The sequence below is a fragment of the Solanum stenotomum genome, chromosome 5 (genome assembly GCF_019186545.1).
Source record: "Solanum stenotomum isolate F172 chromosome 5, ASM1918654v1, whole genome shotgun sequence".
Classification (NCBI taxonomy): Eukaryota; Viridiplantae; Streptophyta; class Magnoliopsida; order Solanales; family Solanaceae; genus Solanum; species Solanum stenotomum.
In genome coordinates this window covers 55,755,477-55,772,194 of record NC_064286.1, presented here as the reverse complement: position 1 = coordinate 55,772,194, position 16,718 = coordinate 55,755,477, and the positions used below count along the sequence as shown (strand labels likewise).

At 36.4% G+C, this 16,718-nt stretch overlaps 1 protein-coding gene and 2 long non-coding RNA genes across 3 annotated transcripts in view; 2 read left to right on the top strand and 1 right to left on the bottom strand.

The window, feature by feature from the left end:
- Positions 1-16,718, top strand: part of LOC125866403 (uncharacterized) — a 220,536-nt gene that overhangs the window by 164,804 nt on the left and 39,014 nt on the right. The gene's annotated exons all lie outside the window — the stretch shown is intronic.
- LOC125866400 (uncharacterized) lies at positions 278-592 on the top strand. The gene is made up of 2 exons (XR_007446482.1): positions 278-385; positions 519-592. It is a non-coding gene; the product is annotated as an uncharacterized LOC125866400 (long non-coding RNA).
- On the bottom strand, positions 495-11,455 carry LOC125866395 (histone acetyltransferase TAP1). The gene is made up of 8 exons (XM_049546794.1): positions 11,305-11,455; positions 11,113-11,198; positions 9,578-9,638; positions 5,361-5,547; positions 4,206-4,305; positions 3,967-4,067; positions 1,027-1,120; positions 495-916 (listed from the first exon to the last, which is right to left on the bottom strand). The coding sequence occupies exons 1-8, from the start codon at positions 11,367-11,369 to the stop codon at positions 837-839; spliced, it is 774 nt and encodes a 257-aa protein (XP_049402751.1). The 5' UTR covers positions 11,370-11,455; the 3' UTR covers positions 495-836.

The following is a 16,718-nucleotide window of genomic DNA, read 5'->3' as shown; positions in this document are numbered from 1 at the left end:
TTCTTGTATCACAGTAATATATTCAAACATAACTAATAGTATTATATATGAATTTGATTAAGATCTCAACTTCTATCTATTCAAGTTATGAAATGAACAGTCTCAGCAGCTCATTGCCTGTTGATTGGGCACTTTTCACATGGAACTAGCTGTTAAGAACTTATCAATCTAAAACCAAGATAAATGCTGTTAAGTTGGACAAAGTTCTCAGAGTGCAACATGAACGACTAGAGTGACAAACGGGTGAGTCGAGTTGTATGAATGGATCAAAATGAGACAGGTGAAAACGGATAGAATATCATTGAATACAACAATAATGAATGTACAAGTCACACAGCTACAACGAAAGAAATTGCTGTCAAATAGAAAAGCCAAAATTTGCAAAGTCATTATAAAGGATGGATAACAATGGGTTATGAATGGATAGAATATCATTGAATACAACGATAATGAATGTACAAGTCACACAGCTACGACGAAAGAAATTGCTGTCAAATAGAAAAGTCAAAATTTGCAAGGTCATTAAAAAGGATGGATAACAATGGGTTTGAAGATGAAAGCAACAAGAAATGCTATTTTAGACAAGGATAATTATAATGGGAACAAGATCTATTAGACTACCAGAAATCCTCTAACAAGAACACAAAATGACTCTCAAGCTATAATAGCAGAGGTTCCAGGGTCATTATAATGTACATTACAAGATGGCCAAAAAGCTCACAAGCTTCCAAAAAATGCTGCATGTTAATCCCACAATTCAACAGCCACATTCTTGCACCAATCTTTGGAATCTGTACAGAGCTAGAGGCCAAAACTGTTGGGCCAACAATACATGCCTAATACATTGGGTACCAAAACATCCCCTTAATTCCCTCTGGATCAGGTTCAAAACCAAGATTCCTGTAGAATTCCACAACTGCAAGAGAAAAAAAATGAAACTTCAGAAGCCTATTTAAGTAAAAAGCTTTTCAACAATAACACCAAAGAAATCTTTACATGTCTGAGACTTTGGTCTCATCTTGGTACCTTTACTATCTGCAAACAGTGAAATATTTCCGATGTCCCTTTGGAGAAGGGTTCGTATCAGTTTCTCGATAAGAACTTTTCCAAGTCCTTGTCCCTTTGAATGTCAACAAAACCATCTTAGGAACTATGTTAGCTCACAATATCATCAAATAATAAGATGAATATCAAGAAAACCATTACTAATAGTGCCACATATATTTGAAATAAGATGCATCTAATATACAGACACAGGAGGTTAATGGTTATCATCGTAGTCATTTCCTCTTCAACATATATAAGCATTTCCTAGATAAGTCATTTTTAGTTCAATATTGCAATCATGGGAATAAAAAATTGATTATTTTGTAGTATTAACTAAAATTCATATTAAATATAGGTTTGATACCTAAATTGACACTTATACTTGTCTCGATTATGAAAGCCCCCCACCCACCCCACCCCTGTCCAAACTCTCAGTTTTCCAATTTAAACACCTCAAGTCGATCACACATGTTTAATACAATCCTCACCCTGCATGTGACTCAATTTTCTAGATAACACGTCAATATACACGCGACACACCATTTTTTATCTTCATTATCTTATAAAACAAAATCCCAACTTTTTTTGACTGGCTCGCGTTCCTTACCCCTCCCACCATCCCTTTTCTGTAGCCTGGCGAAAGCTCAAAAACATTACACCAGAACAAGCACAGTTCCCCTCTGCCCTACACCATCACCCCAATATGATCAGCCACTCCTCACCTCATGCACATATTTGCACATGGTCTTCTTCCCGCAGGAATTCAATCATACTGCCAAAGATTCAGGCTCACATGTACCACCAACCTGGAAACACTATTTTACATTAACACGCCTGCATAAAGATGGAGAGGACTGGGGTAACTAGGGAAAGAACTCACACACAGTGAGAGAATATCTTCATTTTCCACAGTTGGCCACCCCATCACCTGGGGGAACTCATCAGGAATCAGCCACCAACAAATACACAGCCTTTCTTCTCAAAATACCCCGGCGCTACCACCTGCAAACAAATGCCACTCTTGTCTTCCTGTGCCAGACACCAACCATAATCACCCCCTCAAGAAACACCAACACCCCTCTATTTTCTTCGTTTTGGGTATCTGATAGACTCTCAACTCAGGAAAAGTGTTTTGAAAAATAAAAGAGCGAAGAAGCGATGATGAAAATACTGAGGAAAAGGAAAGAATCTAAAGAAAAAATAGTAGGATAACCAAAGATAATACTAGAATAATATTAATAGTACTGATAAGGAGAAGAGGAAACAGAAAAGGTGCTCCAAATCAAACCAGAACCATGCCCTCACACAAAAAAAGGAAAAAAAAAAAAAAAAAGAGAAACGCTTAGCTACCGACTAACCTTCTATCCTAATCGTGAACCTACATGATCTCCTATCTAGGGTCATGTCCTCACCTCAGTGAGCTGAAGATGTGTCATGTCCTGTCTAGTCACTTCTCCCCATTTCTTCTTCGGTCTACCTCTACCTCTCTTTTTTTTTTGAGAAAGGTAACCATTTGTATAATCTATATAAACTCAACACCATAACTGGTGCTGAAATTAGAACTTCACATCATCAAAAGAGCAAACCAAAGAGGAAAGACTCCTACCAGATTTATAATCTTTACACTTTACCAATTAAATCTACTAAATCTCCTACCTCCCCCCATAAATTTTGTTTACACCAAAAAAAGAACAAACTAAGACAATTCATCCTAATCTTTTGAATGGAATTGTTAGGATTTTCAAAATGTCTTGAGCTCCTCTCTTTCCATATTGTCTACCAAATACATGCTTGGGGTGATCTTCCAATAATCTTCCTCTCTATTTCTCTTTCCCACATTCATCCAGTGATTCAAAAGATTCATAGTAGAGCTAGGCATAGCCCAATTTATGCTCAAAATACAAAAGAACATGTGCCACCGATTTATTGTTGTCTGACAATGTAAGAAAAGATGTTCATTGCTTTCACCCTCCATATAACATAGTAGTCACCTTGAACAAATCTGAAGACCTCTTCTTTGTTGCTTTTCTTGAGTTAAACATGATCTACCTCTACCTCTCCTTAGATCTGTCACTGTCAACCTCTCGCACCTCCTCACTGGGAATATGTTCTCCTCTTCACATGCCCGAACCATCTCACTCTCATTTCCCTCATCTTGTCCATCGTGGAGGCCACTCTCACCTTGCCCCGTATATCTTCATTCCTAATTTTATCTCTCCTAGTATGCCCACACATCATCCTCATTTCTGCTACTTTCATCTTTTGAACGTGTTAATTCTTGATTGGCCAACACTCTTCTCCATACAACACAGTTGGTCTAACAACCACACTATAGAACTTACCTTTAAGTCTTAGTAACACATTCTTATCACATGGGACACCGGATAAAAGTCTCCATTTCATCCCCTGCTCCAATATGATGTGTGACATCATCGTCGATCTCCCTATTTTCTTGGATTATTGACCCAAGATACTTGAAACTTCCTTTCTAAAGGATGACTTCTTCACTGATCATGTTACTCCTTTTAAACTCGTGTCAGTCCAATATTTGAAGATTTAAGTTGTCAAGCGATAGAGATTATCTTTAATTTCTACAGGCATACAAATCTCTAACAAGACTAAAAGACAAGCTTGGGATTGAGGGCAGTTGATGAACTGCAGCAGTAGGATATGAAGATTTAAGGTTGACACTTTACTCCAATCCAAAATAAAAATAAAAACTAACTATGTGCAGAAGAAAAAATATATATTAATTGCTGTTCCTCCGAATCACTCACATCATATTAAAAAAAAAATTGTGTTACTACTATGAAGTTTCAAAAGTAACTCCCCTGACTAGTCCAAGTTAATGACCAGTAGCCTCTGTATAAACATATCTACAGCATGAATAAACTTATTTAAGGTGCACAGAGAAAATACCTGATAGGAAGGATCAACAAGAACATCCCAAATTGTTGCATTGAAAGCATGATCTGATGTTGCACGAGCCATGCCTATCAGCTTCTTTTCTCCATTCCCCTCTGCCAAGTAACTTGTCCAAGTAGACTAAGGTTTTTATCACTTACTTTAAAACTCATTTGCAAGAAAATTCAGATAATTGAGCATAACAGAAGGGAAAAAAAATGAATTCCCACTATAAAATTGTTCCACATACATACCTTCTCCTGATGAGAATTTCCTAGAATGCAAAGTTGCAACTATATAGCTATTTTTCAGAGCTGCGGCTAGCTTAGACAGTGGCCTTCGAGGCCAACCAACCTGTCGAACCCATCACATACTATAACAACATAAGTTAAGTTTTACAACATCTAAGAATAGATTATTTGCAGATGCATCAGTAGGAACTTAAAAACACACAACTTTTCAGAATTAAGGAAGTGTTAGGGCTTCAATCAAATTAAACATCCACAGTGAAGGATTACTCTTTTTGAACTTTGGTTTGCATATTGTTATCCTTAACATAGCTACTCAACTTCTGTCTTAATTAAAGTCCTGAAAATGCCCATATCACCTTAAGATGATCCAAATTTTTTCTCGAAATGGAGCATTAAGATAAGCCAATCCAATAAATCGGGTTGTCAGTTTCTACTTGACATAAATAATGAAAAGGCACTCAACACAAGTATTTGACGTCCAAAAACTACCGGCCCGTTAAGTCGCGTAGCAAAAAAAAAAAGCACCTACAACAACTACATACCCAGTGTAATCCTATATGTGGGGTCTGGGGAGGTAAAGTGTACACTGACCTTACCCCTACCTCGTGGAGGTAGAGAGGTTGTTTCTGAAAAGCCCTCGGCTTGAGTGACGCACATCAAAGTAAAGAGGACATAGCAAATAATAGGGAAAGCATAACATAGCATTCAGAAAACAAGGGGCAATGAAAGACGCATTTCTGGTACAAAGCCTTCAGTAAAATCTAAAAAGCCATGAAAGACGCATTTCTGGTACAATGCCTTCAGAACTACACTGTAGTTCTTTTCTGCACCGATTGGACTGCTGCTCATCAGCCTTTTGCAGGCCTGGAAGGCGTGCCTCTGGCCACACACCTTCAATTTGTACTTTGGAAAACACATTTCTCTCTCCGTGCCTTTCCCATTTATGCTACAACAGATCATTCCAGTTTTTAACCAGAGCTCCGACCTCCCACTCCTACCCAATTCCCACCATTAGAGTTGAGGCACATTGAAACTTCATATCTATATGCACCAAATCATCATTGTTTTTTCACATGAAAATTATGTTGTCTAAATCACCGAAAAGAGAGCACCAAAATTTTCACCCCAGTGCAAATGGATTTTGACGAATGTAATCACCTTATCACATAAATCTTGGAGATCATACACATCAACATCCCCTCCAGAAGAGAATATAATCTGTTCAACTGTTCCATCAGGTTGAGTCTTTTCAACTAGAACAAATTCCTCAGGCAAAGGTTCTTCCTCTTCTTCTTCTTCACTGGATGGTGTGTCTATAACCTGTATTGTGTTATTCTTGCCAAACCTGCACCGTTACGCATCATAAGGCTAGTTAAGCTTTATAAGTCTAAGCAATATATTCTACTATTACTCCAAGACAATCTATTAAATGTTCTAAAGAAAATTAATACACACTCCATAAAAAACATCCTAGAGACAGCTATAAAAAGTATAAACACAGTATATCAACCAGTTTGACGTCGGGAAGTACTTATGAAAGTGAACCTACCCCCCACATTACATTTACGTCATGTATAAGAGAACCTATCAACCTATAATCCATTAAAAATAAACCTCCTGACTATAAATCTCATGTACACCAAGAATTGCTCCACCTTTCTATCATCACGGATGTTTACTGAAATATCACTTCTACCTTGGTACTTACGTATTGGGCATGGAAATTTTTCATGGTTGAAATCTAATTTCACATAGCATTTTGTCTAACTACTTGACTTCATACTTGTGACAAATAGCATCTTGAAAGACAACAGACTTCTTGATTTCATCAAATAGTTTCCTCTTCCTTCCCATTTTGTTCACATGTTTTCTCTTTTTGACTGTTCCAAAGGATTGACCTCTTTGCTAAAATATCATAGCCTTTTTGGTAAGTATGATGGCATGGCATAACTTACCGTCTTCAAGACTTCAAATAATATATAATAATACCACCTTTTTTAGAATGGTAACATGTATTATATATACAGGTATTCTGCACAAGTTGTGTAGTTACCCAAAAAGGTACATAGACAAAATACCTTGGGGCTGCAGATAGCCCAGAACTTCAGAAATCGACTGAGCTTCCTCTCATAATTCTTGTTTCTACACTAAGTCACAATTCATGTTCATCTTCTCAATAGAATTCCTTTATCTTCAAAGCATCTTAAATTTCTCTCTTTTCATACTGTCCACCAAATACAGTTAGGACAGTCCTCCATTTTTCCGTCTGATTGGATATTTAGCCATCCCTATTCTAGCTAGCTAGCACTTCCAAAACACTCACTGGCATAGCCCACGCCTAATACCCCTCAGGTCAATGAAGATCTCCATTGTTGGTCTGTCTATTTACAATGTAAAAAAATGACAGTTGACTATTTCTGCTTGTTCTCCTTCTCCACATAGATAACATCTGGAGCATAGTTGGAATCCTCTCTTTGCTGGATTGTCTTGGGTCAAAACTACCTCTTTCACCAAAAGCGAATGGAAGCAGACAACTTCTTGTGGTATCTTTACTTTCCGAATCATCTTCCATGGCCAACATCCCACCAGATTGTTTGGAAGCGTTGTAATCTCTATAGGTTGACTTGACTAGAGACTTACCTTTACTATCACTTTGCCACAACGTACGGCACAGCCTATGAAGTCCCTCTGATTGTGCTAAGGAACTATAGGCTGAAATTCTTTCCACTTCCCAGTCATTAAACATTCTCCTATCTCCTAAATCTCAGATTCCACCCTTAGTCTATCCACACCTCACCCATAGTTGCATTTTGCTGCTGATACAGATTGAAAAATTCTGGGAATGACTGCCTCAGAGAGCTTTGTCCTATCCAATAATCTTCCCAGAAAGAGACCTTCCTATCACTCCCCACTTTGAAACTGGATTTACTTCTGATGGGTCACCACAAATGCTGATTGATCTCCACATACTGACTCCATCAGATGTATTTACTGACTTTGTTGTCCAGTTGTAGGACTCCACCAATCAAGCTTCCAATTCTATTTCCTCCAACTCCTACTGGACATGACATGTTCTGCTATCTTCCTTGATGGAAGTTCAAACAGAAATTGATAATCATTCATCTCGAACACATTGACCCCACCTTCTGATTTCCATGAGTTACAGGCTCATCACCTAACATTGTCCAAAGATGGAGCTTCCTGTTTACCAACAAGGCATCTTACCTCGTAGGTCTTTGTCTGAGACTGCTGTGCCACAAAGAGATGGTTCTTCTGGAGTTGCAGGTTCTGATCAGCAAAGTTTTTGCCCCTTCTGTTGCATCTTACAGCTTCTGAAAAAGAAAGCCCCACCCACCCACCCAGATGGTTACTACTTACTAATGGAAGATATCTTCTGGGCTATATGTCCCCACCCCTCCACAAATGTAGTCTCCAGTGTAAAAATGATAGATTTGTAATCTCTTTGAATAGCAAATAAAGCTAATATATCTACCATGCTCATTGTATTTAAGGTGAAGAAGAACTCTGCAAGAAGATCCTTCTTATTCCATCTCTTTACTGTCCTCCTCTGCTCCTTGGATGCCATCATAATACATCCACTAACCATTTCATAGCATTAAAGCTCATAGAGACTTGTCTCATTAAGTTCCTGCTACGTTCAACCAAGTAGAACCAGGTCTCTGCCCTTGAACTTATCCTTATAGTGTCATGATTTAAAACCTGTCTTATCGTAAATCCTATCTTCTTCCATGTTCAAGGTAACTTCCTCTCTGATAAAATTTGAAAACTGAAAATGGATTCCAGCCTACCTTATCAGAATCTCCCCCAGGAAAGTAGTTGGTGAAAGTGAGGCTAGAAAGAGTTAGCCTCGGGGAATGTGCCTGAGAGCAGCTCTTGAGATTTTACTAGACGGGAGCTTTTTACTCACACATAATACTACCTCATATGATTTTATACATGATTTGACGTTTTTCTTCCTTCTTCACATCTTCAAGTTCTACCAAAATCAAATATAACAACACAACAATTTTTCTCTTAACTGAAGTGAAATCAACCAAAGTCAAAGAATTTAGGACAGAAGATAGGTCTTAAAGGAAATGAAAATGTGATCTTAGGAAAACTCAACGCCTCTTAAGAAAACAGAATTTGGAAGTGTTCACATTATTTATGCAAGAGATCCCACCAATTTGCATGAATATGCAGCAAAATGACTACCCATGAAACTACGATCTATTCTACAAGCACCTAGAGAAATACTGTTAATCACTTTAGTCACACAAAAACCACTAAATGTAATATTAGAAAGGAAAAGAAAAGAAACAGAAAAGATGAGGTGAAGTACAAAGCCATATGCATAACCAATAGTTTGGCGAGAAAGATCTTTTAAAATTCAAATTAAAAATGGAGTCGTGTAGTGGCATATCTTTTGGGATTATAATCATAAGCATTGAATTTTGGTGATAAAACCAAACCAAAGTACTTTTAAGTCAAAATTCGAAGCGAAGAAAACATCAACACACTTTTTATGAGATTTCATGAAGAACTGGGGAAATGTAAAACACACCCTTTCATCCATGAAGTTCGCATTTTTACTAAGTTGTTAATCACAGGCCTTAACTAGCAAGTTACTACTAATGTACACAACATTTAGACTTGAGTCTAACTTTTCAATAACAACCTAAGAAGTTTAACCTTAAAGTCAAGCTTCATGTTTTTAGTGCTTGAAAATTGTTGTGCAAACAATCACCAAGGATTTTAATTGGGAAGTCAACCATGGGATTCGCATTTGGGTGAAAGTTCACTCAGTATACAATCCATTGATATCACAACAACTGAACAAGCCTATAATGACCTTACATATGGAGAACTTATGTTCTAATAAGCAATGAGGGCAATTGGAAGTTAAACCATTTTCGTCCCCTAGAAACATGAGTGAGTTTCCAGGAATATAAACCAAAACTAGTAGTAGATGTATACACTGACATCATCTACAAGGTGGATAAACTACTCCAAACATGCAGCCTTTTTGTAGTTAATTTTTTCTTTTACTTTTTGGTGAATAAGCATATATCCGTAATCATGTCTTAGCACAAGATCTTTGCAAGTTTCCACTATCACAGCAATAACAGCTTAAATTTCAAAATCTTGTCCCAGTGCCATACCATTTCTTCAGACACATCACAGAAAATTAGCAAAACCATAACATGATAAAACCATATCATTGGCCACAATTTCCTATAATGATTTGTAGTGAGGTTGATGGGAAAGCGAGAAATAAACTTTAAGGAGTTAGTAAGTTGGAAGCAAACATTCCAAACTATAAGCTTTAGTGCAGTTTCTGGCAAATGGAAAGCTTGCTAAACAATTTCAAGTACCCGGATCTGATGGAATCCCAGAAGCTAGCCTTCAAGTTAGAAACTTTTGGTTGCCTCTTAACTGCAAATATGATGAGAAGTAAAAATAACTTTGTATTAGGAGACAAATTATTGAAATCGAATAACAAAAATGAACAAAATGAATTTCCTGTCTGCTTGTTATTGGTGTTTCCTTCTATTCATATTTATGCAGGTCAAGCACCATGAGGTTTCCTACTATATCAACTAGACAGAAGAATCAGAAGGGATGAATTAAGTCTTGTCTCAGACTAAGGAATCAAGTTGAAGAGGCAAGACAAAGTAAGAAACCTCGAAAAAGGGGATAGGGAAGTGGAAAAGAAACAGGCTTTATCTCCAAAAGTCAGCCAAGTCTTTTTCGACAATTTACCAACTTCCAGAACAATCAAGTCTAACAATGATCATGCAGTTACAACCACAAATAAAACTCACTACACATCTCAATTTTCAAATACTGATTAAAGCATTGCATCTAGGATTTCTACACCGAAAAGGAAAAATCTTTTACATCCAAATGTCTGCCAGGTATTTTGACTTTTGTTAGTATATATTGTCACTTGTAATTCGTTTATCATATTATTTTGTTTTAGTTATTGTTCCTTTTTCAGTATGCCTTTGTCATGCCTTACGTAGTATTTTGTCTTAGTTTCTTCAGTCCTATTATTTTCTTGAGTGGAGGGTCTATGGGAAACAACCTCTCTATCTCCCAAGGTTAAGGTTTGCATACACACCACCCTCCCCAGACCCCACAAGTGGGATCACAATAGGTACGTTGTTGTAGAAACTTCCAGAAGAATCAGTTTTGACAATGCACTTTGTAGTTACAATGACTAGAGCTTTTCAATCAAGATTCAGACATTGGAAAAGAAACAGGTTTTTACACTAAAATGTCCAAACAGTGCCTGTTCTAGTATTTAAGGCAGTGGGTACTCCTTGTGATGTGTAAATTTAGTTTAATTTTTTTTACTTAACTGATCTGGATGCTGATGAGTGCTTAGGGGCCGTTTGGTAGCTGGTTAGAATTATGCAGTGCGGATATTAGCTATTCCATCATCTACCCAGCATAAGATAATACACGAATTTCCTTGAAACTTATACATATATTAATGATGCAGGTTTTTAAATTGCTAACCAACTAATCTGCAACCAAACATAACATTACTTATGCAGAATGTAACACCTGCATAACTCACACCTAAACTAGCTACCAAATGACACTTTTTTTACAACACAGGAAGACAGAGACCGCCCCAATAGCCATTGGGGCTTTTTCTACAATTTTTCCCCCTTTGACACCATAGTTTACATCCAAAAGTCAACCAGAGATATTTACAATTTCTCAACTTCCTAAATATAAGATTTCACAATGATCTTGCATATACAATCATTAATCACCCAATACCCATAAAATCTTTTCACACAATTAGAAAGACTTACAAAAATCAAAGTAAAAAAATTAACTAGTCACACCAAAGTTGACTGCTTTAAACTAAATGAAATTTCAAAAAAGGAGCTACCTTTCAAAAAACCCAAATTAGTATTGGGAAATGGCAGCCGATTTGAAGCTTGACAACGGCAGCAATTAAGAGAAACAATAGTGGGTCTGCAACACATAACACAAAAAACATAAAAGTAAAATTAAACAACAAATTCAAAAAAAAATAAAAACAGAAAAGAGAAAAACAAAGCACTAATTTTTCTTTACTTACAGGGAAGAAGAAGAAGAAGAAGCAACAATAGAAGTGGATACTAAGTGGAGAGTTTGCATTTGCATATTTTTTTAGTGGAATTTTGGGTAAAAGATAATTCAAGAAAATATGAACGGTTTGCGTCCTTTGAGCTTTTATGTTGCACCTCAATTTATTTGTTTTTTTTTTCCTCTTCAAGAAAACTTCAAAAGTGTTGTGAAATATTAGCAATATAAAATATTATCAGACAATAAATGTATAGACAAGATATATGGGAGGTAATGCTTTCTTATTTCTTTTTTATGTACTTTTCAATTGTTTCTTTTTATAAAATAATCATCGCCTATTTATAGTACAAAATGTCTCTTCAAAGTTACATGAATTAAATAGTGTTCATTTATTTCATACATGAACTTCAAAGAGAGTTACGGATGATCTTTGAAGAGAGTTACGGATGACATCCACATTAATGTATTTATAACACTCCCCCTTGGATGTCCATAGATAATGTGCCTCGTTAAAACCTTACTAGGAAAAACCCAATGGGAAAAATCCTAGTGAAGGAAAAAGAATACACATATCTTGTAATACGCCTTGAGTGTTGTCTCATTAAAAACCTTACTAGGAAAACCCAATGGGACAAAACTTTGGTTAAGGAAAAAAGAGTACAACGCGTATTTTACTCCCCCTGATGAAAACTTTATTTGATATCTTGGAGACGACGCATTCCAATCTTATATCTTAACTTCTCAAATGTTGATGTTGGCAATGCCTTAGTGAATAAATCTGCAAGATTATCACTCGAACGAATCTGTTGAACATTTATCCCATTTTGTTGAAGATCATGTGTGAAAAAGAACTTAGGTGAAATATGTTTTGTTCGATCTCCTTTGATATATCCTCCTTTTAATTGAGCTATGCAAGCAGCATTATCTTCATACAATATTGTTGGAATCTTTGTTTGCACAGAAAGACTGCATAATTGCAAAATGTGTTGAGTCATTGATCTTAACCATACACACTCTAGACTGGCTTCATGAATGGCTATTATCTCTGCATGATTTGAAGAAGTAGCAACTATTGTTTGCTTCATTGAACGCCATGATATAGTTGTATCTCCATATGTGAATAAATAGCCTGTCTGAGATCGGGCTTTATGTGGATCAGACAAATAGCCAGCATCTGCATAACCGATCAATTCTGACTTGGATACATTAGAATACAACAATTCCATATCAATTGTTCCTTGAAGATATCTGAATATATGCTTAACACATTTCCAATGTCTTCTTGTTGGACATGAGCTGAATCTCGCCAATAAACTTACTGCGAAACAAATATCTGGCCGGGTATTGTTGGCTAGGTACATTAGTGCCCCAATAGCACTAAGATATGGTGTCTCATCACCAAGAATCTCTTCATCCTTTTCTTGAGGTCGGAATAGATCTTTATTTATATCGAGAGATCTCACAACCATCGGGGTACTCAATGGATGTGATTTATCCATGTAAAATCGCTTCAAAACCTTTTCAGTATATGTTGATTGATGGATAAATATTCCACTTTTCAAATGTTCAACCTGAAGGCTAAGACAAAATTTTGTCTTTCCAAGATTTTTCATTTCAAATTCTTTCTTCAAACACTCAACGGCTTTTGAAAGCTCTGTAGGAGTTATAATGATGTTCAAGTCATCAACATAAACAGATATTATTACAAATTCATATTTTGACCTTCGTATAAAAATACAAGGACAAATAGGGTCATTCTTATACCCTTCTTTTAGCAAATATTCGCTAAGACGATTATACCACATTCCCCTGATTGTTTCAATCCATATAAGGATTTCTGAAGCTTTATTGAATAATTTTCTTTTGAATTTTCATATGCTTCAGGCACTTTGAGTGCTTCAGGGATTTTCATAAAAATATTGTGGTCTAGTGAGCCATATAAATAGACTGTGACAACGTCCATTAGATGCATTTCAAGCTTTTCATGAACTGTCATATTTATTAGATACCTGAAGGTAATTGCATCTACCACAGGAGAATATGTCTCCTCATAATCAATGTCAGGTCTTTGCGAAAATTCTTGTGCCACAAGTCGTGCTTTATATCTTACGACTTTACCATTTTCATTGCGTTTTCGCACAAAAACCCACTTGTACCCAACTGGCTTGACACCTTCAGGGGTTCGGACTATTGGTCCAAAAACTTCACGTTTTTCAAGTGAAGCCAATTCTGTTTGAATTGCTTCCTTCCATTTTGACCAATCATTTCTCTGTTTACATTCATTGACAGATCGTGGTTCTAAATCCTTATCTTGTTGCATTATTTCAACTGCAACATTATAGGCAAAAATATTATCCACCACAATATTATTTCGATTCCACCTTTTTCTCGTCGAGACATAATTTATAGAGATTTTTTCATTCTCATTATTTTCAGGTACATGGACCTCCTCTGTGGTGTCTTCATTTATTATGTCTCGGAGCTCTTCATGAGCAATTGCCTCTATATTATGATCATCTTGATTATTTATTCCTTTTTTTTTCGAGGATTTTTATCCTTGGAACCAATTGGTCTACCACGTTTTAAGCGTGGTCCAGACTCATTTGCCTTAACATTTTGTCCTATCGGGACATCAACTCGAACTTGAGCATTAGCAGCTGGAATATATGATTTAGTAACCCGTGAAAGGTTAGTAAATGCATTTGGCAATTGATTTGTAATATTCTGCAAATAAATTATCTTTTGAACTTCTTGCTCACATTGATTTGTTCGAGGATCTAAATGAGACAGTGAAAGTGAATTCCAATCTATCTCATTTCCCAATTGCTTTTGTTCTCTCCCTAATGTTGGGTATACTGATTCATCAAAATGACAATCAGCAAACCTTACCGTAAATAAATCTCCAGTTCTAGGTTCCAAATATTTTATAATAAAACGACATTTATACCCAACATATATCCCTAACCTTCTTTGGGGACCCGTCTTTGTGCATTGTGGTGGAGCAATTGGAACATATACCGCACAACCAAAGATTCTAAGATGGGAAATGTTTGGCTCCTGACTAAAAACCAATTGTAATGGGGAGATGTCATGATAACTGGTTGGTCTTATGCGCACAAGTGCCGCTGTATGCAAAATAGCATGCCCCAAACCGAAATAGGCAACTTTGTTCTCATTAACAATGGTTTAGCTATCAATTAAAGACGTTTAATCAATGACTCTGCTAAACCATTTTGAGTATGAACATGTGCAACAGGATGTTCAACTATTATTCCAATGGACAAACAATAATCATTAAATGCCTGAGATGTAAACTCACCAGCATTATCAAGACGAATTATTTTTATTGCATAATCTGGAAATTGTGATTTTAACCTTATTATTTGAGCCAACAACCTCGCAAAAGCCATATTGCGAGTTGATAATAAGCACACATGAGACCATCTTGTAGATGCATCTATCAAGACCATATAATATTTAAATGGTCCACATGCAGGGTGAATAGGCCCACATATATCACCCTGTATCCGTTCCAGAAATGCGGGAGATTCCACTCTAACATTAGTCGTTGATGGTTTGATAACCAACTTTCCTTGTGAACAAGCAGCACAAGAGAATTCCTTTTATTGAAGAACATTTTGGTTCTTCAAACTATGCCCATGTGAATTCTCAATTATTCTGCGCATCATATTATAACTGGGATAGCCCAACCGGTCATGCCAAATGATAAAATCATTAGAACCAGTAAACCGTTTGTTTACTATGGCATGTGATTCAACCGTACCAATATTTGTATGGTACAACCAGAAGAGAGTGAAAGCAATTTTTCATGCATAGTTTTCTTCTCCGCATTTATTGTAGTAATATAAAGGTATTCAACATTTCCTTCATTCGTAGTCTCAATATGATAGCCATTTTGGCGAATAACCTTGAAACTTAACAAGTTTCTATGAGACTTACTACAATACAATGCATTATCAATTACCAATAATGTTCCTCCAGGTAGTAATAAGGTTGCTCTTCCAGAGCCCTCAATCAATTTTGTGCTACTAGATATTGTATTAACATATGCCTTTTTCATTACCAAATGAGAGAAATATTTCTTTTCTCTTAGTATTGTATGAGTTGTGGCACTGTCCAGAAGACACATATCTCCATTACTCATCTTGGATCCAACTGAAGATTAGGAAATTTTATTTATCTTCATAAAAATAAAAATACATAATAAGAAGTATGAAACTTAACAAAAGAAAATTTAAGTACATGAACTTTAAGTAAGACATTAAAAACACAAAATATTATTCATTTCCCAATTCAATTATCAATCTTCAATTGCGATCCCTAAAGAAGTCCTCAGCTTCTAGATGAGTAATATCATCGAGCCCATCAAAAGCATCATCTTTCAATGCTAAATTCGCCTCAACATTCTCATCATATTTTTGAGAAGACCCTGCCTGAGCATCATTTTTTAGAGTCAAATGTGAATCCACTCGGGCATTAGAATAAGAGGCACCACTTTTATTCCCTTTCCTTTTAAAGGAATTTTGATACAGCCTAACAAAATGCTCAAGTGCCCGACATTCATTTTTTCAATGACCTTTAAGGCCACAACGATGACAGTGATCGCCCTTGCCTTTTGAAGGATTATTTTGAGAACCCATATTGTTCTCCCTTTTGTTATGACCACCACCTCGACGATTATTATATCGTCTTTTGCCTTTGCCACATCCACGCACATTATCATGGCCCTGATTATTTTGTCTTATTTCAGACTGGCCGTGTGCTTCTACCCCGTGGGCCTCTGGTAATGGAGCACTTCCAGTGGGACGGGCTTCATGATTTTTCATTAAAAGGTCATTATGTTGCTCAGCCACCAGAAGGCATGAGATTAATTCAGAGTATTTTTTAAAACCCTTTTCACGGTATTGGTGCTGTAATATCATATTGGAGGCATGGAAAGTAGTTAGTGTCTTTTCCAACATGTCCTCATCTTTTATAACTTTCCCACATAATTTTAATTGGGAAGTGATTCTAAATACAACAGAGTTATACTCAATTACAGTTTTATAATCTTGAAACCTTAAGTGCATCCACTCATAACGAGCCCTTGGCAATACAGTTGCCTTGAGGTGGTCATACCTCCCTTTCAAACATATCCACAATTCAAGTGGATATTTCATTGTTAAGTATTCAACCTTCAGACTTTCATCAAGATGATGACGAAGGAAAATCATAGCTTTCGCTTTATCCTGACTTGATGCCTTATTTCCTTCGTTTATACAATCACCAAGACCCTTAGCGGTAAGGTGAATTTCAGCATCAAGTACCCATGACAAATAGTTCTTTCCAGAAATGTCAAGTGCCACAAATTCAAGTTTTGACAAATTCGACATGATGAAAACTATCATAAAATAATTGAGTTAATAT

Bases quoted from the DNA above. Each gene is read 5' to 3' on its own strand.
- LOC125866395 (XM_049546794.1), bottom strand. From the start codon at position 11,369: ATGCAAATGCAAACTCTCCACTTAGTATCCACTTCTATTGTTGCTTCT. The intron at 11,199-11,304 runs GTAAGTAAAGAA...TATGTGTTGCAG, and splicing joins TCTTCTTCTTCTTCTTCCCT to ACCCACTATTGTTTCTCTTA. The intron at 9,639-11,112 runs GTAGCTCCTTTT...TCATATTTGCAG, and splicing joins TAATTTGGGTTTTTTGAAAG to TTAAGAGGCAACCAAAAGTT.